Raw genomic sequence first — 24,909 nt, forward strand, 5'->3', positions numbered from 1 at the left:
CTTACTAGGAAAACATGATACTAAAAGAGGTATCCGAAGAACATAAACAAATCAAAAGGCGGGAGATTTCGGGCGAATCTCGAAATCTGAGGTTCTTACTAGGAAAACATGATGCTTAAAGAGGTATCCGAAAAACCTAAATATTTCAGAGGCGGGAAATTTGAAGAGGATCTCGAAAATTCGAGTGTCTTACTAGAAGAGCATGGCAATAAAGAATTTTCGTGACTCTGAGAATTTTATTATTTTTCGGAGACCTCCTTAACCATTATATTCCTCCGCTAGGTACGATGAAATAAAAAACACAAGGTTTACAATATTAATCAATTTATTCATTTTCACCCATTTCTTAACATTGACACGTGTAGTACAAAAGCATTGTGAATAATTTAATTATTAATTATAAACTCCCATTGAATCCTTGCTGAAGTCCTGCAAGATTCCTTCACAGTCCAGCACGTCAATCTGCAGCTAAAACGCACCAGTTTAACGTTGGGATACTGCAAATTTACGTAAATAATGTTAAACGCCACTAAAGATTATATGACGGCAATAATTACAATTTAAAATTCCCTGGAATACCCGCGCAAACATCGCCATCTACCACAAAACCTTCAAGCTACCAGAGAAATAGTATAGCCAAACCATGGTTAGATGGCGCTGAACGTATCGCTATCCTCGTCGCACAGTATATCTTTCCTTGCCTCGTAGAATCAGCGCCATCTACAGTATAATGCTCAAGCTGCTCGCCAAATAGTACAACGATACTCTCGCTAGATGGCCAGCTATACAGTTTTCCTCGTCACTAGTCAGCGCCATCTACAATATAACGTCGAAGCCATTAGCCAAATAATACACTTACTCCCAAAAATGGCTCAAAAGCTCTAAAACCTCGAGCTCGAACTAAAAAAACTCAAAAATTGACTCTCCAAAAAAGAACTCCGTCTAGAAACCTTTGTAACACCCGGAAGAGATTTCCGGAATCGGTGTGAGAAGCCCCTTAAACCGTCGCGAAAGGTCCTCTAAATCGTCGAGAAAAACCCGTCCAGGATGCTCGACAGACCCCCACGAGAGACCCCCCGTGGGACCGTCGCGAGAGTCCTACAGAATCGGTGTGAGAAACCCCTTAAACTTACGCTAGTAACCCCCGAAATCGGTGTGAGAAACCCCTCGAATCTGTAGCCAATGTTTTCGAAACCCCACGAGAAACCCCCACGAGAGACTCCCACAATCATATGAGAAACCCCGCGAACTCCCAAGAGTTTGTTGCGCCACCTATTCAAAGGACGCGAAAACTTCTAGCCAAACAGTACCACTGTTTCTCCGGTAGGTACTGCCACCAATAGTGGGTAAGGAGAGACTGCGAAACATACATGCGAGAGAGAAGGACAGACTATTTGACTGCGCCATCTAGCGGGATCAGGCTGAAACTATTTGACTAGAAGTTTCACCACTCTGTTAACAGGTGGCGCCACCAAACTTCAGAAGGAAGACAAGGATAGCTATACAGGAGTGAGAAAGAGAGATATGGTTGGACTGGTAGCTCCATCTGGTGGGGACAAGGTGTTACTATTTGGCTTGAAGTTTCAGCGATTGTTCAATAGCTGGCGCATCTAGAACCAACAAGGTTCTTTCACACCGAACAAGCTGATCTCTCGCGACGATTCAAGGGGTTTCTCACATGGACTGCTTTGAGCTCTCGCGTCAATTTAATGTCTGCTAGATGGCACTAGTGTTTGGCTCCAATTTTCGCCCCTGGCGAACTGCAGCCCTCTTTACACATGCATAATGCACCCTTATTTTTGCATTAACAATTCTATAGCTTCCCGTGGACCGATTTCAACGATCGACGGGTCAAATTAAAGCTTATGAAACATAGATAACGATAACGATTTTTCTGACCGCAGATCGATACGAAAACTGACTGAAAATCGTTATGGAATGCTTCCAGCTACTTCTTCAGGTTAGCGATACCGCGAATAACAACAGCAGAACTCTGTTTGTTCGTTTATTTCGACATTTCAAGATGTATGGACAATTATTACATAATAATTATATATATTTATATATGTATAATGAGAGAGCATTCTCCTCTCGCGTTTCCCACCACGGCGGGAAGTCCCTCTCCCAACTCACCGCCTCTCACTCTCGCCTAATGCCTCACTGTCTCTCTCTCTTCCATTCTCTCTCACTATCACTCTCGCATACATTCTCTCTCTCTCTCTCTCTCTCTCTCTCTCTCCCCTCTCTCTCTCCCCCTCGATCACTCACACTCTCTCTCTCTCGTTCTCTCTGACTTTGTTTCCTCACGATAAAAGAATGAAAAGGTGAAAGTAAGAAAGAAACGGCGTCGATTCGTCGAGTCTATGAATGATTTTACGAAACGATTCGGTTTTTGGGCGCGTTGCTTTCGATCGTTCGATCACAAACACTGTGAAACCTCCCATACACGTTCGTATTCTTTTTTTTCCCTCATTTTCTTCCTCTCCTCCCTCCTCTACTGCTCCCTCCTCCTCCTCCTCCTCCTCCTCGTTATTCCGTCCCTTATTATCATTTAGCGTTTACCGATAAGATTATGATCGTTACCATTAATCGTTACAATTACGATAATAACACTAGTGTTAGTACTTCCGCACTCAACCCACCCACCCTGCTACCGCCCCCACCGCGCGGACACCCATCCCCGACTCGGGAACACTTCGAATCGCGAATTACAATTTTGGCAATTAGTCTCAGCAATTGCAAGCTCCGAAATCCCCTTACGACCCCGTACTTTTTCATTCTTCCGTTTCGTCGCTCTCACCCCTTTCACTCCTCCATTCACCCTCTTCCTACTCATTTTCGCAACGCTCGCTGTTCTGTATTTTTCGTAAACCTCGTAAGAATATTCCTCGAAGTCCTATGGTACAGTGCACCCCCCATAACGCGATGAACAGTTGATGATCGTTGAGAAACTACTGACAGTGAGACACTGATGCAAGGAGAGAACACTAGGTTCATAGACAATTTATTCCATTGTCAGAGAAGTGGATGTCCTTGGAATTTCGAGGTTTAATATTTGGAAGAGTAAGTCGCGAACAAACGATTCAATTCAAAACAGCGGGAGATCTGTATAATTTCTTTTCTTTCTATCATTTAAGCAATCGATATATAATTTAACTTCAGCTGAAGGTTTCGTACATTTCAAAGAATCTTCGTCCGCGAAAGGTTAATGATTAAAAACATAACAGGTCTGAGAAATTACATTGACTCAGTAATAGGCAAACTGAATTATAAATCAATAGAAATCTCAGTGGCACTGGAGTTTCAAAAAATTTCGAAAATATTTGACTGCTCAATGGTTCTAGTGTTAATTGCATCGATCGCAATCGATACAAACATTGGCAAACCTAGTGTTAACACGAGTTAGACCAGAAATATTTCAACCCATATTTTAACTGACGAGTCTCTGTGAATTATTTTATAAATTTACCGTAATTATATTATCAAATGAAGCTTTAATCCTCGAGATTTCTCTTGCAACAGTTGTCCAGAGCACTGTGACAAAATGATCCAATCCTAAATGGTCACAGGGGGTTACTGTAGCAATATTTCCCTTACCAATTCTATCAATCGATAGATCTCGACAACTACTAGATTCCATCGAAAATCCCGTCTGTTTTTCAATAATCATCATAACACTCGCATTAAACGTGTCGCCAAACGAGTTACCTCGCATGGAGCTGCTCGAAACCAGGGGAACTCGTGAATTTTCCGTGGAATCCGAAGGGGGATCCCCGAATCTCGCGAGGAAAAGTTTCAGGGGACTCGGTGAAACATTCCTGTGAAAGCGGGAGAGAAAATATCGTGTCTGAATATGGTTTCCCGTCTGTTCCCGGCGCAGTCGTGTTGGTTCGAAAGAGCAGCCCCGAGAAACTGACGTCAAATAGAAACGACTCGGACCTAGCCCAGTAAAGAATGCTTTTTAGATCAGTTATACCATGCTGTTATTATTCAGTGTGACTCTCGGATACACAATTAACCGTTGTCCGTTACAATCTCGTCTTGTAGTGTGAACGAAAGCTTACGTGCGAGTACCGTGCGTCGCAGCTAACCTGGCACTCTCGTCTGAGTGGTCGGACTCGAAGAGACGCGTCCTCCTCGTGTGAATCCCCGGTTCTCGCACTGATTCTCGATTCGCTGCGGCGAAGGAGTGGGGAAAGCCGTTTCTCGACTCGCGATTGGATGTCTCGATGCGGAGGGGGATAGGAGCTTGCGACGTGCGAGTGCCAGGTTCGCTGCAACGTGGCCAACGAAAGAATCGACTTGTCCCCGCAGTTTCGTTGATCGATGCTTTGTCGGTTCGTTCGAATCCCAATCTCGATGTTCCGCGTGAGGACACTGTCAACAGTGACTCGGATATGTCTCGAATTTGTCATTGATTTTGTACAGCGACTACAATCGCGTCACGGGCGTTGGCGATCCAAGAAACTAGGACAATTCTCTGGCCACTGTTCGAGTTTTCTCATTGTCACTCGGTTTCTTCGGATGGCGTTTCAGTTCGTTCGAGGCGTTGGATTTAATGAGATGATTAACACGTTGCTTCTTTCGCAACTGTGCCGATGAAGGTTTCGTTAACACGTTGAATGTCGCGGGATCACCGATGACCCCCGAGGAAATCGAGTTATTCAGTCGATTGAACGATTATTTGGAAATTTTTTTGTATTACAAATAATGCTAATGCGGTGCAATAATAATAACGATTCAATGAAATCATTTGATTGCATTGGTTACACTTTGTGCTATTCGCTACGTGAAATCGTGCGGCGTTCAACGTGTTAACGATCTGTTAGAGAGGAGTTTGATGCTATGTCTACGTTTACTGTCAACGACTGACAATGGGAAAGTAATATTTAATTAACAAACAAGTGATATTTGTATTCGTCGAATTCGGTTGAAAACTGTCACTAGTGACACGGCGTCATAGGACAGGTTAATTAATGAACTGCGGATTCTTATGGGTCCATGGGACATTTTCAAACGTTGCACAGAATGTAGAGAAATATACGAAACATTCAAAGTATAACACTTTGTATGAAACACTATGGTGTTTATTAATTAAACCATTCACCAACGTAATTCTAATTTTCTAATTGTATTCTTGCTACATAAAAATCCGCAGTGTACTAATTCGTTTCTCGAAATGTCACGCCTCGAACGGAACATTGTGTTTCTTTGATTAATTAGCGCGAGTCACTCGGTGTGTTCCAATCAAACGATCAGTGAAAAAGCCCCCGTTCAATCGAGAAATCAAAATGGCCGACCGTGTGTCCTTGCACGAGCTTAGTACGTTTTCCCATTCTAAACTTGACTAGAAATTCTATACGTGAAATTATTTATACATAATTATAGTTACTACATATAGGAATACTTAATTTAATTAATGCATAACCCTAAAATTTATATATATATATAATATTTTTATATATATATATATATATATAATATATTAATTTTATAATAATATGGCAACGGCGGTGACAGTAATACTATTTTCATTTTTCCTTTTATCCCCTAGACTTTAACTAACGATATATAAAAATAATTCTTAAAAATCGGCGTCAAAGTGAAAACGAATAATCGATGTCGACAAATGAAAAGAACGTTCATATTTTTTTTCCTCGTATATCTCGTCGATTCTTCTTCGTCCTCTTTGCTCTATGTATCGTCCTCGGTACTCGCGATCGATCGAAGAAGAGTTCAAAAAAGAAAAAAAAAAGAAAAGAAAAACCTTTAGTTTTGGCCTCCGTTCCTGCGCGTAATTCGGATTGTCCCTCGAGAATGCTTGTTTTGCTTTCCTCGTTACATCGTTAATTATTGTTCTACTCGATTCTTTGGTTCTTTTTGGTCAAACACCCATCTCGGTTCGGTTAATTAAAATTACAATTAAGTAGCGTGGAGCTGCAACTGCAATCTTCTCGTCCCTGACTCAGACAATTTTTTTACAAACGAATCAAAGAAACAATCCTCCAATTCTATTCGATTCTCAAACAACTCGTAAACGAATACTCTAAAACAAAAAAACAAAATTCCCTTCGAAAAACAAGAAAACTGACTGACTCTCTCTCTCTCTCTCTCTCACACATACACTTTTTCACGCACGCACACTTTCTAGCTCTCGCAGTTTCTCCATAAATCAAATCTGTCCTCGGTATTCGTTCACCAATGACTCTTTGCAGCTGCAAGTATTTACATATAAATTAACAAAAAAAAAAAGAAAAACACGGAAAAGACTGTACTCGTACGTGGAATGTTTCATTTGTAGCTGTTCGACTGTTCTATGTGTTCGGAGCCAATGGGGATTCGCCTGAAGTCGTGGGAAATGTTGGCCAACTCGAAACGTTATCAAAGAAGAATAGAAAAAGGGAATTTCTCGAAAAATATCAGCCTGGACACCTGGCTCCACCGGAAATTCAAGGATCGAAACCGTTTCCTTGCTTTCTCTCGCGCCGCTCCTCGTCGGCTGTGACATTTGCTCAAAGAACCGACCGTTGCACGGAACCTGGCGCTCTCGTCTGATTGGCCGAGGCGTTCACGCCCGCCGATCGGGCCGGACTCCGCCCTGTGACGACGCGAGCGCCAGGTTCCCAGCAACCAGTACTTGTATACGTGTGCGCAGACGCGTGTGATTGTGCGAGAATGTTCGTTAGATTGTTGTGAATGTGCGTTGATGAAACGAGAGCCTGCGAAGCATCGAATGCGAAAATCTTTCTCGAACTACGTGAAACAACGTTCGTCCACCCCTCTCCACGAATCGTATTGCACCGATAATTTCAATGGAAACAAAAGACGTTCGTCCGATTGATACTCGAGAATAATTAAGAAACCTCTAAATGGTCCGTACCGATATACGTATAGAATATATTGTGCTAGCTTTAATCCTAAAGTTCCTTCGCGTTGGAAATCGTTTCACGGTTCAATTTGACAAAACTCCCTCGAAACTTGTGCACTGTTCGAGAACTCTAGGACCTCTGACCCCGACCGTCCCGTTCGCTGATTAAACTAACTAAACGTCGGTTTGTTGTGTGCGATTTCTGTGCGATCGTTAACGTAACATATGTTCGAAGTAAAGCGAAAATATTCGACGACCTGGTACACGGGATAAAGGAGAGTCGGATTTTATATTACAAAGTGTCCCGGCTAAGATAGTAAATCATTGGCGAAGCAGGTCACGTGAAATTTTTATAATTAAAAATTCCGTATCGAACTTAACTTAACGAACAATCGAACGTTTCATCTTAAGATTTTTAATTATAAAAATCCGAGACGGTCGGGGAACTAATGTATACAGAATCTTCATACGGAATTTCTTATTCGTAGACGCAACTTCAACTGAACTTCATTGGTGCTTCGTGGGGTATAGAAGGAGGTCACTATAGTTGGCTTAAAATCATTTGGTCGGTCAAGGCCATTCACCGGGCCGCGTGACTCGTCTGGCCACGCCTATAACCTCAAACGAAGTCCTGTGAGAAGTCAGTTAAATAATCATTTGCTATACTTTTGTAATATATTCTCACAGGCTTAACTTAATTAGTGTAATAATATGAATCACTCTGTATACTATGATATAATTGTGCTCAATCGATTTCGAAGCAAACATGTCAATGATTTTCTAGCCTAGAAAGAGCCCCGTACTCCGCGTGTCGGTGACTCGGCAATTGAAACCAAGATAAAGCATCGGGAGATCGAAATGTGTTCCGTGATTGGTCTTTGTGCGATTCGTCGCGATATCCATGAAAAATCTGGATCGATCTTTGGTGAGTCTCCTTTCGATCTTCTCCGCCGGACTTTGAACCGTTGCTCTCGGCGGGGGCTGTGATTGTTTACCGAGTCCTCCTCTTCGTTTACACGAAGATATTTTCAAGGAGAGTGCAGGGTGCTCCTTCATTCGCGGGCCATATGGACTTCGCTCGAGAAATTCCTACGGCACTTCGAGAACAACGAGTTCCGTTTGTTTAGACAACGCGAGCTATCAGATTATTCACTCGCGAAACGGTGGTTGCCATTTTGATCCTCGTAAACCGGTGTCAAATAAATACTAAGAGCCTTTCTTTGTCAGAAGCTGCTCGACTCGACAACCTACTCCAAGAGACCCAATAAAAGATAATCCAGACTTGCCTACAGGATGCCTAATCACGTTTACCGAGTCTCTGAAATTATTACACCACTAACAGATATATTAAGATTTCTAACCCTTTGCACTCGAGAGGCGACTCTCGTCGTTCAATTTAACACTAAACTTACAAAATTCAATATCCAACACTAAGTTCTCTAATATATCAGTATATCAAATACCGGATCAAAGTAGCTTTCCAGATTAACTCTAAAAAATACCGTCTTGTTAAAACCCATCAAACATTTGGAAAACTCCAAGCACAAAGGGTTAACAGTAGAACTACCGAGCACAAACTGATTTTCAAACATTTCTGTATAGAGACTACAAACGTGGATTTATTGAGATTCGAATTAGCTTCAACTCTAGCTTAGCTATTACCTAATCAGCTTCAGTAATTTCTCAAAGATTCCTTTCCAGTAATCGCAAAAGAAAAAACCAAGAAATTTATCATTTTAACTCCACTTAAATCTTTCTTAAATTTCTTTATAGAAGCTACAAGCATGAACTTATTAACATTCCAATTGGCTTCCATTTCAGTTTAGGTTTTCCTAAATCATTCTCCAATCATTTCAAAAGTCTCTATACCTTCACAATAACTGTAAAAGAAATTGGTTCATTTCTTTTCCAGTTATTGAAAAGATAACAGCTGCTTCTCTGACAAGTTACTACAGAAATTGATTTACTAACACAGAACCTACAGTGCAAATAAACTGAAGTCTCAATAGCTACACTTTAGTCTCTACAGAGAAATTTCAAAAAGTCAGATTGCTTGGTAGTTCCAGCGTTAAGAAACCATCCAGAATCCACGAGACACGTGTCTACTCAACAATCCTACCCGCACCGACGGCAACCACCTCGGCTGTCGAGCGGGTTGCCTTTATGCAAGCGCGGAAGAAGCACCCTGCTGATCCTCGCGGTCTCAGTCGATCTTCGAAGAAAGATTCGAAAGGGCAGTCGATAAAAACTATTGAGAAGGTATCCGCAGGTGGTGAGTAGTAGCAGCGGTGGGTACATAGGTATGCTTCTCTCTCTCACACTCTCTCTCGCCTCGGTCTCTCCGAATCTCTCTCTCTCTCCCCCCTCGTGCACGCTGTCCTCTTTCTCGCCAAGCCTGTTGTGTCAGTCTCTCGGTCTCTCATTCTCTCTCTCTCACGCGCTCCCTCGTTCTCGCAATACATGTCTGTGGTGTGAGTGTGTGTGAGTGTGAGTGTGTGTCGGTCGATCGGCTCCGCGACGGGAATATTTATCCTAATAGAGACCGCAGCCACGGAGATTATTGGCGATAATGACATCTGTGACCGCGTCGAACACGAACTGAATGTTGGTTGTATCAGTGGCGCAAGTCGTGTGGCAGTAGATCTCCTTATTGCCTGTCTTGTTGTTCGCCTCGAACTGCGCCTGGATGTATGCGGCCGCCTCGCCGTACTCTTGCGCTCCTGCACAATAAACAAGCGTGTTAGCAAGCGGGTTCAATGTAATTCGCTTATATTTAGCTCGCATTTTTCTGCGCCTGGTTATTAGCCAATGGACTTTATTCAATAAGCACAATGGCGAATTTTTGTTCAATGATTCACGCTTCGACTGGCCTGGGCTTATTCAGATTATTCTGAATGAAATGTCTTTGAGGCTTTTCGACGGTGTTACTTGTTCTTTTGTTGTACATTGTGTCATATTATATTATTGAATTATACTAAATTGTTTCTTGACTCTAGGTAAGTAGACATTCATGTAAATATACCTTTGCTAGTTATATGAATTTGGATTCAGGACACTATTAACATTTAATTAAATTAAATACTGATAATGTATATCTCTTTTCTGATACTTTGTTTGAATATGTGTCTTTAATTTGATACTAAAGTTTAGTTATCTAGGATTAATCTAATGTTAATCTTAATAATTGAGATACTAAAAATTGAGGATAATTATGGTCACCATTACTCTGTGCTCTAATCAGGTGTCTACCCAGACTCATTAATAATCTCCAATGCAATCAGATAGCGTCGAAGATAATTGGCTGCCGAAATAATTCAGAGCCTCGACGAACTTCGGTAATGGTATTAATTTAAAGTAACGTTTAATTCGTAAGTCCAAGGGAACTTGTTTCTCACGATCCGTTCGACTATATTGTACACCGTCTCGGAATGTTATTTAGATCAGCCCAAACAAGAGGAATTATATTCTTGTGGTGCGTGATGGAATTCCAAGGACGCCAAGGGATTACAAAACACTCTCTATTTTTGTACTAGGACGTGACACGACAATCTAATTTTGCAATATTAATGCCGGAATCGAAGGGTTCGTTTCGTCGGTGGGCAAGATGGCGACCCACCTGCGTACTCGGCGAAGCAAATGGTGAGAGGGGACCTGCGAATTTTTTGCTCGAAGAGATCTTTCTTGTTCAAGAATAGAATGATCGAGGTGTCGGTGAACCATTTGTTATTGCAAATTGAGTCGAACAGCTTCAAGCTTTCCTGCATTCGATTCTGCGAACAAAAATGCAACGGTGAAAAGATTAATCTGTGCAGAGCATGTAAGATAGACATTTTAAAACTATTGTTTTTGAAATATGTTGCTTAGTGATATTAAACAAACTATTGTATTGTAATGAAAAATATTGTAGTATAGAATAGTCTATTATAAAGTAACTATTGTATTATAAAGTAATTTAATATAAAGTGTTTTGTTGTGAAATAATGTAGTATAAAATGTGGTATGAAATATTCTATTACCAAATATTGTATTGTAAAACAGTGCATTACAAAATATCTCATTATAATACATTCTACTGCAAAATACTGTGCTATGAAATATTCTATTACAAAATATTGCAGTGAGAAATATTGCATTATAAAATATTCTACTGCAAAATACTATACTATGAAATATTCTACTACAAAATATTGCATTGCGAAACATTGCAGATTATCTCGCAAAAAAACTACTCTGCGCCGAGAAATTACAAAATATTGCATTAAAAAATATTCTACTACAAAGTATCGCATTGCGAAACATTGCATTATAAAATATTCTACTACAAAACACTCTATTACAAACTATTCAGTTACAAAACATTCAATTGCAGATTATCTCGCAAAAGACCTACTCTGCGCCGAAAAAATTACAAAATATTGCATTGAAAAATATTCTACTGCAAAATATCACAATGCGAAACATTGCATCATAAAATATTCTACTACAAAACACTGTATTACAAACTATTTAATTACAAAACATTCAATCGCAGAATATTATGTCGCAAAAAAAACTACTCTGCGAAACAATTACAAAACTTCGCCAGCAACTTTTCCCCAGAAAACCATCATCGAAACGAAAGTCTGGAGGGGCCACCCCAAGCGACGCGAAATAGATAATAAATCGTGCCCAACGGACTCGCCGGCAAGAGGGGTTAATGGGTGAGGTCGTTTCACCAGAAGAACCCGTTAATTTCCGACAATTGCACACTGTCACGTTCTCTTCCCACATCGGACTGCCGATCGTCAGTCCATATGTAATTTTGTAGGGTGCACCGGGTTTCCAGTTTCTTGAATTCCCCTCATTGTCAACGGCCCGGGCACCGTGACGGATCGCGTGTCCCTCCCACCAGACCCATGTGACAATGAATACGTTAATTCAATTCAGGTACGCTCTCGTCACGCCCGGCGAACCTTTTCACCTTCTCGTAAATGAAAATTTTATCCGCGTTTCACATTTAATTACCAATTTCCAGCATTTTACTCGTCCATTTTTCGAGAGAGAAACGGCAGTCTAATATTTTATGTACAACATGTCCCCGATTGTTTCTACCATCGGTTCCCTTGTAAATGGTGAACATTAGGGAAAATGTTAAATGTTAACTCTGCACTCGGGAGTTTTTCATTAGAAATATTTTGTTGTTATTTTGAAACTTGAGAAATCACACCGTTGAGAGGTATTTTATTTCAATATTTCTAAAATTGATGCGTTATAGGAAATATAATATTAAATATCAAATTCTATAGTTTTGCTGTGTGAAATCAAATGGTGAGTCTCTCGAGTAGAAAAATAGAAATACAACAAATTTAGATATTTTGAAACTTGAGAAATCACACCATTGAAAGTTATTTTATTTCAATATTTTAAATATCAAATTCTATTATTTCTCTTCTGTTTCTTTTGTCCACCGTTTACGAAAGAATCGATGGTAAATGATCGCGAACACCCTGTATACCTGCTGACTGTTTGTAAATGCCTTTTGTAAATGAATAGAAATGATAAGATTGTGATATTTATTTTAATAAAGGAATACTGTTTAACCCTTTGCGGACGAATGTCGACGAGATGAAATTTTCATATTTGGAAGTCTACGTCGTAAACAAATGATCTAATTAATGGAATCGCAAGAGATTAGCACGTAGTTTTCTATTTTTCTATTGTTTAACACTAGAACTACCGTACCAGTCAAAATGACTGGTTTCGATCTTTTTGTTTAGTAATTATTAATATCTTCAAAGCATTGAATATTCGAAATGATTTTGAAAATAGTTTCACTTGAATACTATAATGAATGTCTGAAGAAACTGAAAATAATCTATTGTTACAATTTTTATCGTATTAAATGCTCGGTAGTTCTATTCTTTAAGTAATTGTGATATAATTTAGCCTCATCTGTCGAGGGTTTTCTATATTTCAGAGAATCTTCGTCCGCAAAGGATTAATAATTTTTTTCAGATGGACCGTAATCAGTTCGAAATGGTGGCTCACCGTCGACTCGTCTTCATGCAGCACTTGATCGTATTCAGACATCGCGACGCAGAATATGATCGCAGTCACGTCCTCGAAGCAATGAATCCACTTCTTACGTTCACTTCTTTGGCCACCCACGTCGAACAATCTGTGGCAAAGTGTACAGTGAAGGAGAAATTAATAATTATCCAATTATTCACGTGTTTGTGTCATGCTTAAGACTAAACAACACCTTTCGGAACGAACCCTTTGCCTTTGTAACGTCGAATGCGTCTCGTAGTGAAATCCTTTAGTATTTTAAATGTTATGTTTCTGTTCTGATCATTTCATGATATGAAATCAAAATTCTTTTATTTAACAGTCGAGTATAATAGGGACTTGATGATAGCAAAAGAAATTATAAGGCAAAGGGATAATAAATAAACTATCCCCTGTTTCTCTTCTGCCCAGTATTTAGTTTAATAGACATATTGAAAAGTTATAAATACTTCAAAGAATTGAAAATGACTATAATTGTGTGCTAAAGTCTGGGTGTCATTAGAAGACACGTAGAATAAATTCGATTTAGAACACAAATTAATTATTTATCATCAAGTATTAAATCAATATTGAACCTAATATTAAATTGAATATGATATTAATCCTTTGCACTCGAAAGGCGACTCCCAGTCACCAGATAATTTGATAGAGCAACATCATAAACTTTGATAAACTAAAATAGCTTTACTTCCCTAATTCATATGTGATTTCTTAAATGCATTTCAAAGTCTAAAAATTAGTCTACATCTAATTAGAACGTACTGGATATTTCTGAGAATCTCTCGAGTGCAACGGGTTAAATATCATTAAATATTTATCCAAATCAAGTCTTATTCACACTACATTAAATTAAGATAGAATAATCCAGCGTATTCAATTAAATGAAACAACCTAATACAAGAATCAAGATGATCTTCAATTTAACAGAATTGCTAAGAGAAATGTATAAATTTTTCTCGGTTCTACATTTTATATGTTAATCGGTGAAGCTTACGGTTCACGTAAACAGCCGGAGTCTAGGAATAGAATCGAAGTTAATTTTATTTTTCGCCGGGAGAGAGCGAGGGAGAAAACAAGAAGAAGAAGAAGAGCGAACCCGAAGGAGGAACGCTCGCTCCCACAATCGGTTTCTTAAATTATCAGCAGCATGATTCATGCTCAATCATTCACGAGACATTGCTCTCTTTCTCTCTCTCTCTGGCTGTTTCCCTCCGCCGAGCCTCCCGCTCGCTCGGTTAATATTTTTCTCGAACGCGAGACACGGAACAAAATAAACGAGCGATTTGAACGAACTGCGAATTCGCGCGGCGCGCGTGGGCGTGAGTTATCGCGCTGGCGGGAAAACGTGAACCGTTCGAACAGAGCCGTTGCTATAATCGGGAAACATTCTTCTAATCTTCTAATCTTGTAACACGATTTCCCGCCGGAGTCTCCGGATCCTCTGATGAAAGAGATGTTTCTAATTTTGGGACGTCGCGACTCGATTTTGTTTTGAATTTTTGGGATTTTATGGTCGATTGGGATATTATTATCTTCTAATCTTATAATTTCTGGGATTCTCTGATGAGAGATGTTTCTAATTTGGGAACGTCGTGATTTTGTTTTGAATTTTTGGGATTTTATGGTGGATTGGAATATTATTATCTTCTAATCTTATAACTTCTGGGATTCTATAATGAAAGAGATGTTTCTAATTTTGGGACATCGTGACTCGATTTTGTTTTGAATTTTTGGGATTTTATGGTCGATTGGAATATTATCTTCTAATCTTATAATTTCTGGGATTCTCTGATGAGAGATGGTTCTAATTTGGGAACGTCATGATTTTGTTTTGAATTTTTGGGATTTTATAGTGGATTGGAATATTATTATCTTCTAATCTTATAATTTCTGGGATTCTCTAAAGAAAGGGATGTTTCTAATTTAGCAAAGTCGTGAAACGAATTTGTTTTGAACTTTTGTGATCTTCTGATTGAATTAAATCTTGTAATTTCTAGATTTCCAATAAAACTTTGCGATTCTATGATAGGCAATTCATCGAGGAACGTAAAAATAAAATTTGATTATGTAATTAATAATTTTGAAATACACATAAACCTGTTATGAACGATTTCCACAACAACACAACGGTCAAAATGATTTATATCCCACTTATTTTGGTCAAGATAAAGAGCCGCACACTTTTCCCAGTAAACATCTGTTTTAATTAATTTTAGAATGCTAATACGAGGGGTTGCACCGATAACGCGTGCTTTAATATTCGTGTGATGCAATTCATGTTTCCACTGCTGCGTTCACGCTTATCTCCCAGCCGTGCTGGCCAACAACAATGATTATGGTTCCGGTGAACTGCGGTTTTTGCATGCAGTTATGTCATATTGCAAACACGGCCAAGATAATGATCAATAGAACAAGTATCAAAGCAAACGACTCTAATCTTCGATAACGCTAAAATCAATATCTAGATTGATCGAATAAGATTTTCATGCTATTTATTTCAATATATTTCATTTCAATTCTATTTCAATTTGATTGATTACAGTATACTTCATTTGAATTTTATCTATTTTATATTTTATTTTCATTTTATCAATTTTTAACATTTCATTCGATACACCTACAGTCACAGTACAGAATAATCACCCTATATATCTTGTAATAAACTCTTCAATAATTATTTTCTGTTATACTCAATAATTCCTTTTAATTTTGCCAACCATTCAATAAATCTTACTTTCTATTATACTAAATAATTTCTTTTCATTTTGTCAACGATTCAATAATTGTTACTTTCTATTATACTAAATTCTTTTCACGTTGTCAACGACGATTCCTTGAGCGATACTAATAGAACACCGAATGCAGCTTCATTATCCTTTAGTCCGGCTATTAATAGACTACTTTCGGAAGTGAGCACAAATTCGTCGCTTTATCTGCACCGTGCAGGATGTTAACACGTCCAAACCAAACCGTACTATCGCTAGCGTGCGAGATAGTGGGAAAAAGAATCGTTCGATCGTCGAACGGAAAACAGATCGCCGCTTGTCCCAGCGTTCCCGTAACGATAACGCTGTATCAGAGTGCACTCGATAAGGCTGCACCTGTATTTCGGATGGCAGGTTTCACGGTTTTCCTTATACTTCTCGGCGAGCTACTCCGTGTTCAAGAAAAAGAACTTTACCCTTGGACTGCGGCAGAATGTCACGTCAACGCGTATTTCAAAGAGAGCATTGAAACCATCGAAATAGTGAATTGAATTGAATTGAATTAAACCGATATGAAGTAATCAGATTTATGTAATATATGACTAACGGAAGATGGAATTGTTAAATTGTTATATAAATGTAGTATAAATTATATAATAATATGTCATATAATAATATATAATAATAATAATTATTTAATAATATTGCTGTTTATGATGAATATGATACAAATAAAAATATTTACAAATTACTATTTATGTTGAATCTGATATAAATAATAATATCACTATTTATGATGAATACGATAGTAATAATATCACTATTCATGATAAATATACTACAAATAAAAATATTATATTTCTAATAATATAATTATTTGCGATGAAAAACGTTGAATTAGCAAAGCACTCACTTGAAATTCAGACTCTTGAAGGAAAAGTGGACCTCGACAATTCCCGTTGTTTTCACACGGGTCCTCAAGATGTCCTGCTCGGTAGGCTGATAGTCTCTCGCTCCTAATCGGTCTAGGTCGTCCAGGAAACTGAAATTTTCACGAAAGGATCAACCCTTATCAGCTGTCCCCTCAAAAATTCATTGTTCCCCGACGCGTCGCGTGGCAACCGATTCAAATTCCGAGGGCACGCGGCCGAGAACTACCTCGGCGGCTCCGCGGAAACGATAATCCACGCTCTCGAGCTTGAAATCAGCCCTTAAATTAAACCCTCCGCGGAACGGCAACACGCGCGACGCACGAGAGCCACTCGGCACGAGAGGTTTTCGGTGCGAACGCCGGGGAAATGGCGCGTATCGAAAGGCTGGCCGTTTTTCATGTCACAAATAAACGTCGTTTGATACCGTTTATTGCGCGGTGCAGTCCCCGCACCGATCGGATTGTCTAAAATAGAAAATACCGAGCGTCCTCCGTCGTTTCGGGCAATTTTCAAACTTTTCACGACGAAACTCGAAGGGAGCAACATCCTTCTGAGCTCTGCTATTCAGTTGAATCGATAATTAACGAATTGTAGAGTCAAGTGAATTGTTTGTAAATCATGTTACATCGATCAATTTTAGATAGGGAATATTAAGGAATCTTCAAATGTGAATTATTTTTGCATATCTCGTAGCGAGATCAATTTCACAGAGAATGTGAAATTTTGTAATGATGTTCGAAAGGTGATACAATTATTCAGAACTAAAGACGAATAATAATAATGATACAGGTTTAACCCTTTGCGGACGAAGATTGTTTTTAGTACACAAAACCGTTCGCAGATTCTGCTAAATTAAACGCTGAATACTTAAATCATAAAGAATAAGGAAACTGTGTACTGATTTCTTGCTGTTCGAATAGTTAGGTCATTTGTTTGCAACTTGGTGTTCCAAACATGGAAGTTTGATCTCGGCAGAGTGTTGACATTCGTCCGCAAAGGGTTAAAATTGAATGATACCGATGATCAAGATCAGCCGTTCGTTTCCAAAGTTGGACGTATCTGTACAGGTCGTCGCCATCTTATCGGAGGGGGTCGTTAGCGATTTTCAGGTTTGTTCCCCGTCGCTCGTGCACACCCACGGATATCGGGGAGAGGACTGATGGGTGTCGGGTGTCCAGCAAAAATAGCGGGTTATTAATACGAGATAGCGAAAGGTTGCGACGCCATTTTGGAGATTCCTGGCCAGGTGCTGTGGTGGAACAGTCTCGTTCGGAGTTGGGTTAATCCTTAATCCCTTATTTTGGGTACTCCCGAATTCCAGGTAAAGAAACAATGAATAATAACTTACAATGGACACATTCAACTTTAACCTCCCTTTTCTAATAAAAACAACTTAATACGATGTTTCTTCGAATTATGGAAAAATTCTATAATAGTTTCTTTCATAGTGAAAACCGTTTAATTTGAATATTCCTTGATTATATCGAGAGAAATTCGATTTTAACTTCTTTCAGTGAAAACAATTCAATTTCAAGTTTCGAGTCACTGAGAAAAACTCAATTCTGATTTTCTTTTCCAATAAAATTGAATTCTAATTTCCCTTGAATTATCGGGAAGAATTCTATACCTTCTTCCTCGGTAAAAACCATTTAATTTCTATTTCTTTGAGTCGCCTACAACAATATTCATCGCGAACCACAAAGATATCATTAATTTAGGAGGAAGACGTGACAAAGTTGTAAAACTTCGACAAAAGTTGTCCAGTCCCCTCGAAAGAGACCACTGATCGTTTGAACCGTTCGACCGCGCGATCCGTGACCGTGAACCCTCTCCGCGGCCGCGATCAAACTCGAACGAAATTAATTTACAGCGTCCTGGGCCGCGATACATGTAAATACGATCGAATTTACAGCAGCGCTGGTCTAACAGCGAAATCGGATACGGGTGTTTTCCGAAAAAAACGTCGCTCGGAGTGCACGGATCCACCGCTGGCGACGAGTTTACTCGTCCTCGCCGTTCCACGAGCTCGAACAAGAACCTATATACCGATCTGTTGCTGTTTCGCCAATTAAATCATTTGTTTACAACGTAGTAAGTAGTCCTCAAAGGATAAAAACGACAATATTTCCGGAACACCTTGTACACACGAAACCCAGGGGTCAATCAACGCGGAGTCTATCGTTGTCATGAAAAATTCCGACGACGCGTGTAAACACGCGTTTATCATCGACCGATACCAAATATCTAACGAAAATTTCCTACAATGATGCAACGGTGAACAAAAGCGACGCATGAAATTTCATATTGTTTCATTGTTTCTTAGTATTGGGAATGGAAATGGTTTCTTGGCAAGTATGGAAGTCCTTTTTTGTACTTAAGCCTTTGCACTCGAGAGGTGACACTCAGGCACCACCTGAGATGAAGTAAAATTATAAAATTTGATATTTAATATTGGACCGTGTATCGGTGCGTGAAATATTGGGATAAAAGAGCTTTGTTTCTCAATTTACTTGTGATTTCTCTTTGAGTTAACCGTTAGCACTCCAGATGGTTTTGTATCTATCAGCAACTGCAACTAATTTTTATACTATTCCCAGCGAAAATGAGAAATGCAACATTTCTTCGATCTTCTATTTTCCTTCTTAGTACAAAATTCGGATGTGTGGAGAATCTAATAATTTCAGGGTAGTTTCTTTAAGATTCATTGAAATATTTAATATAACTGGTGCAATATTGGAGCCTACAGAGTTCAAAGGGTTAATCTCAAAAAATATCACCTTCGTCTAGTTAGAAAATTTCCAACGAAATACTTCCGAGTGCAGAGGGTTAACTTATAAAATTTCCTACAACAATCATCGTGCGACGGTAAACGAGGCAACGCACAAGACTTCTGGAAAATTGACTGAGGGGACGAAAATAGAAGCTCAAAGGCACAATTAAAAAGGAAACAGATCCCCAAGGTTTCCGTTACAACTTGTCCCCTTTAAATCCCCCGGCCAGCTTTTCTTTCGGTAATTATTAAGTGTCCAATTATTACGAATTTCTCGGGTGCAAGTGCTGTTTTCTTTCCATTGTTTTTCCCGCCCCGCGCCCTGGCGACCCCTTCAACGACCCCCCGAAGGAAAGCCACGTTCTTTCATTCTTGTGTCACTCTATTTTCTTACTGTTCTCCCTTGCCGGCCGAGGGAAAAGGGGCGAGTAATAGAATGAAAAAGGGAACGCGGAGCCCGGGGGAGGTGAAAACCGGGGGATACGGTGTCGGCGGCCATTTTAGGCCACGTGACACGGGCGTGGCGTGACGTCATCGGCGATCAATACGCCGCTGAACCTAAATAAGAGGGACGGGAAAGAACGGGGAAAAGGGAGATCCTTTTGGGTCCTTGGAGCCGGGATAATCTTTCTTTTTCATGCTTCTGTCCTCCAGCTTTTTTTCGCACCCGGGGAAACAGGCACGTGTCGGCGTGATCGTTTAATTGGCCGGCGAAACGGGCCAACCGAGTTTTCCAATATGTCCGCCGGCTCGGTCGAATTTCATTAGAAAGGGCAACCGTGTCGTACCTTTTTGGGGTTGTTTCTGGTCGTTTATGTTTAATCCTTTGCACTGGGGTGACTCGCTACCCGATTTCATATAGTAAAATTATAAAATTTGATAGTTAATATTAATTTGTGTAACGCATCTGAGAAATATTGAAATAAAATAGCTAAAATATTTCTAGTAAGAAACTTCCGAGCGCAAAGGTTAAATTAGAATGTTTTGGGGAGCTACCTCGAAATGGCACTTTTGGGATTGGAGTTTTATTGGTTCTGAGTATTGGGAATGATGGAAATGGTATGGAAGTATGGGAGTCTTTTTTGTAGTTAACTTATAAATTTAGGAAAAAGCTGTATTGAGATGTGTTGGAATTATACGTGAGATATAATTGGAATTATGCTAAGTCAAGGAGAATTCAGAAATTGTTTGAAATTTAGGAAATATTAAAATCTCCATTACAAGGAAAGTCGTTTAACAATGTTAATAGTGCTGAACAGTCCCAGTAATTAACTGAAATCACGTGCACGCGATGCTGGGCTGTAGCTACCGGTGACCGGAAGTCACTGGCACGTGACTGCGGCCGCCAGCGCTGCTATTCGAGGGTACACTGAATTCTCCATGAGAAAAAATACGAATCTCCGAAGGTTCGAGCGCGTGAGGACTGGTCGCCGTGCAACGTGTTCGAAGAGCAACTGGTGATAAAGTTGCGTCGAGGTGCACGTGTCGCAGTGTGAGTGCGCGCGTTCAAATAAAAGATTTCTGGGAAGCGTAAGCGACTGGTCTTATCGACTCGTCGAAGTGTCGATGACGAAATATTCAATTTCACGTTCTTAACCCTGTCATCGTCGTTCCTTTCCTATTCCCAATGAAAAACCGCTCGAATAAAAGGTTCCTTACAACGAACGAAGAGAAAATATTCGGTACTGAAATAAATAGGGCACCCTGTATACACAGAGAAGAGGCAGAACGTAAAAATGATTCTCTTTCAATAAGAACAAGGATCTTCCGAGAGTACTTATTCAATTTTTATATTCCCCTCTGACTGTGGAAAAAAACAAGGACGGATTTACCGCGGCCGAAAGTGTTCCACAAAGATGGCCGATCGATTTTCATGGAAGTTTAATGAGGGACTGAATGCGAGACCACTCTCGGGGCTGTTCTGTAAACTCTGCGATTGGGGGGAAAGGGAATCCAACATGTCTGCCATCGTTTTATCGCTTGTAATCGTAGCTTCCCGAATTTTGAAAAGATCGGGGCTATGCGCTGACGTAATACTGATTAAGAATTTCGATTGGAACACGCGAAAGTTGGTTTTCAAATTGAATATCAGAAGTTTCGAGGTGCTTTTACCTAATGAAAATTACCTAAGAAACGTTTCGATTTTAGATAGTCTTCGATAAGACTATGTAGAATCGGTAATTTACGAAATGACGAATGATTAATTGGACTTACTATTTCGCTGAGTCGTTCAGCTGATACTCGTTGCTCCTGCCGAAGCATTCCTGGACCCCGCTGTCCGCCCAGAGCCTCTTCATCGCGGCCAGAAGCTCCTCGCCGAACGGCTCCGTGTCCTCCATTCTTTGGATCACGTCGAACACCATTTTCGAGTCCGTCTGGAACACGAGGAGCCAAACACATTCGCAAAACGCTGTTTTAAACTCGAGACAATCGAGTTCCCTTTGTATACCTGACATTCTCTCTCGTGAATAACCTTTTATTCAAAGCTTGCGAGCGTTTGAACGCGTTTGACAACGTTTGACGACTGAAATTCGATCTGGATCGATCAACCATCGATTCCAGGTTGCTTCGAGAACGATTACAACATTGTCTCTCGCGAATCGAAATGATTATCTTGTTTGGCGAGTGGTTTGAAACGATTCGCGAAGGAATGTCAAGTTTGAATCGGTTTCGTTTAGAATGCGTAGTCCATTAATAATGAAAACCTTAAAAATTGCGAGTCTTCAGTAAGTTTGAAGCTTCCTCTGGCTACTCAGGCGATTCGCGGATGGAATCAAGAGAGAAACGATCCGCTGCGAGAACGCGGAGCACTGGATCGCTCGATCGGATGAATTATCATAAAAAACAGCGCCGCTCCCGAGAAAACAGCGCGGGACAATGGAAAACTGTTAGCGTGGACAAGTGTCGAGCACACGAGTGCCGGATTAAGCGAGGCAAACTGTCGCGAAGCACTAGCGAAGCCATCAGGTTGCCGATCAACAGGTAGTCCATCAACAGTCCTCGGTTGCTGACAAGGGAGAACTGTTGCTATCAAAGCTTGTCCGTGGGCCGAAGTATCGATGGGAGTTTCGCGAACGTGAAATCCTGCCAAATTCCGAGGGGGTTTTCATTTCCGCGGATAAACCTATCGGGAAGCCTCTAACAAACATTCCACTGTTGTCTTCTATAATAATTGCAATGTATTCTTCGCGAAGAATACTCAAAATTATAGAAACATCGAAATTAGCTGTAACTACGAAGATAGTAGTCATCATTTTATCACCACATTACAGAAATTAAACCTTCGACAGTGGGTGAATTCATCGACTTGGTTGCTCGAAGTTAAAGAATAAAGTCTATTAGCCGCAGAATTCGATTCCGTTCGATATTCCATTTAATCAATGGCGAATCTCGCGGAATATAAGACTGCTCGATAAACTTCGACGAAGTTCAACGAAGTGCCTTCGTGTTTCCTGGAGGAAACGCGACGAGACTTTTCGGAGGATCCGATGGAAGTTCAGACGAAGACGCAGCGAGGTAATAGAATATTAAATATCACGGGGGTGGGCGTGGACGCGGCGGATTGAGAGGCACTGGTCTGAAAAGCCGGATCAATCGGTACTCAAGTCAGACCCTCGTGCCGCGTTGTTTTCGAGGCAGGGGCTCTCGTTATTGGCTCTAAGGTAAACGACGCAGCCGCGACGCTGCACGACCGGTAAATATGCTGAAGAGGGTACTCTAGAACCGCCTCGAGATGCGCATCGATCTTGTTCAAGTGCTCGGCTGTCGATAATTTTTGACTTCAACATCGGCTGCGAAACTTTTTTGCACCGAGCTGTAGGGTGATGTATAGGGCAGCGCTAACCTGTGGGTAGCTAAATGGCAACCGGATAGAGGATGGATCATCGCTAAAACATTGAGACAACTGCCGCTGAATGAAGTTTTTTTGGGGATCATTAGCAATAATCGAAAAAATGTCTTGCAACGAGCTAGACAATGATCTATAGGCTACCCCTAAACTGTTGGTAACTAAAAAGTAACCGGATAGAGGATGGATCATCGCTAAAAAATGAAACTGCAGGATGAATCTTCTCCGAGGATCACTTACTCGTAGGAATGGGGTCAGCCGAGTTTTTATGAACACTTATTCTCGCTTTGAACAGCCCAGTTTATAAAAATCTCTAAAATAATAAACACAAAGTTTGACGCACCTCTCGCTCGTTGCTCGTGTAGCTGATGTCCAAGTTCGGCATCGCTCTGAGAATAGCGACTAGGGATTGTATCGTGTTGCTGTACACCACGGGCTTATACTGCTTGAAGTCTTCCGGTGTAAAACCGCTTTCATGGATAATTCTATAAAGAAAGAACAGGGAACACCGTGGATAATTTAAAATATCGAACCGTATAAAACGCGAACAGAAAAATTCAAAATTTTGAATCAGCCTCGAGTCTAATCAGAATCTCATTCAAATAGGAAAGTCCGTTTTCGATTCAGGTCTGCGTCGGATCGATCGGAATTCTGCCATAAACGGAAAACCGAAGCTGTCTGCGGGGAATATTATCAATTAACGGTCCGGAAGTCTTGACCAGCGGCTGAATACGCGGGCTTTTGTTCACGGGACGCCGTGAATGGAGCCATTGACGGGAGAACAAGATTTGAAACACGTTTCACCGGCAAACTGTTCTTTCAACGCTGAAATTATTGATTTTTTCTTTATTTCGGGTGAACGACCGATCCGACGTTCCCTTAATGAAGTTAAGAGACACGGCGACGCTGCTTTTATTTTGAACCGCAATTCTGCGTAACAATGGCGGACGACACGTTTTAAATATTAAGACGAATGGGACAGGTTAAAGATAGTTTCGTTGTGCAATTTTTAAATGTTATCGACTGCAGTCGAATTAAATAAATCAAATAAATTCCGATAAAACATTGTTTTTTCATCAAATATTGCGTCAAAAAGATTGTAAAATTCTGCTTTTTATTAAAATATTGCGTTAAATTGTAATGGATAATTGCAGACTTACTTCATTTGTTTTACGATGGTACTTTTCCCGGACTCACCGGCGCCTGAAAAAAACGAGACGATTAGTAGACTGTTCTACACACTATCAGTTCTTCAGTGGAACCGCGCAGATATTCAACCGTGGAGAAGATAAAATCCCGTAACATTAATTTCGCCGTGACCGTTTGTTTAAATGGAATGTTGTATAACAAAATTACAGGTAACAAAGACACGCGAAAAGCAGATTGCCTGTCGGCGTAAATTCTAGCGCGAAGAGAACAAACAGATCCCTGGCAGAAATAACAATTGGAGGTTCGCATACTTTCATCTTTAAACGATAAGCCTGAATGATAATTCTAGAAGAAATTATCGAGCTACATTCCTCAGAATGATTTATCAGTTTACCACCGCTGTAACCATTGCGAAATAGAAATTATATTAACGAAATGGAGAAAAGATATTCCTAGATAATCGACATTTTCTCAAACATCTCTAAAATGATAAATATTCTTATCCAAATCATCAGAATATTCTCCAAGATCTCTAAAATAATAATTCTTAATAACGAAATATTCTTAGTTAAGTTTTCTCAAATCTCTAA

At 40.1% G+C, this 24,909-nt stretch overlaps 1 protein-coding gene and 1 long non-coding RNA gene across 7 annotated transcripts in view; one reads left to right on the forward strand and one right to left on the reverse strand.

Annotated features, from left to right (window-relative positions):
- Window positions 1-1,998: 1,998 nt before the first annotated feature.
- The window catches only part of Galphao (G protein alpha o subunit), a 35,730-nt gene continuing 12,819 nt past the window's right edge, over window positions 1,999-24,909 (reverse strand). For 5 of the 6 annotated variants that reach the window (XM_031972993.2, XM_031972980.2, XM_031973000.2 and 2 more), the window contains exons 4-10: window positions 24,331-24,373; window positions 23,514-23,655; window positions 21,538-21,698; window positions 16,535-16,663; window positions 12,896-13,025; window positions 10,485-10,638; window positions 1,999-9,588 (exon numbers count right to left, since the gene is read on the reverse strand). In XM_031972993.2, coding sequence (XP_031828853.1) covers window positions 9,401-9,588; window positions 10,485-10,638; window positions 12,896-13,025; window positions 16,535-16,663; window positions 21,538-21,698; window positions 23,514-23,655; window positions 24,331-24,373 — 947 coding nt within the window. In that variant the 3' untranslated portion in view covers window positions 1,999-9,400. The remainder of the gene's footprint in view (window positions 9,589-10,484; window positions 10,639-12,895; window positions 13,026-16,534; window positions 16,664-21,537; window positions 21,699-23,513; window positions 23,656-24,330; window positions 24,374-24,909) is intronic. The other variant, XR_004234673.2, reaches the window with a different exon arrangement.
- On the forward strand, window positions 9,374-10,493 carry LOC143174186 (uncharacterized). The gene is made up of 3 exons (XR_012997921.1): window positions 9,374-9,864; window positions 10,110-10,203; window positions 10,308-10,493. It is a non-coding gene; the product is annotated as an uncharacterized LOC143174186 (long non-coding RNA).

The sequence above is a fragment of the Nomia melanderi genome, chromosome 2 (genome assembly GCF_051020985.1).
Source record: "Nomia melanderi isolate GNS246 chromosome 2, iyNomMela1, whole genome shotgun sequence".
NCBI lineage: Eukaryota > Metazoa > Arthropoda > Insecta > Hymenoptera > Halictidae > Nomia > Nomia melanderi.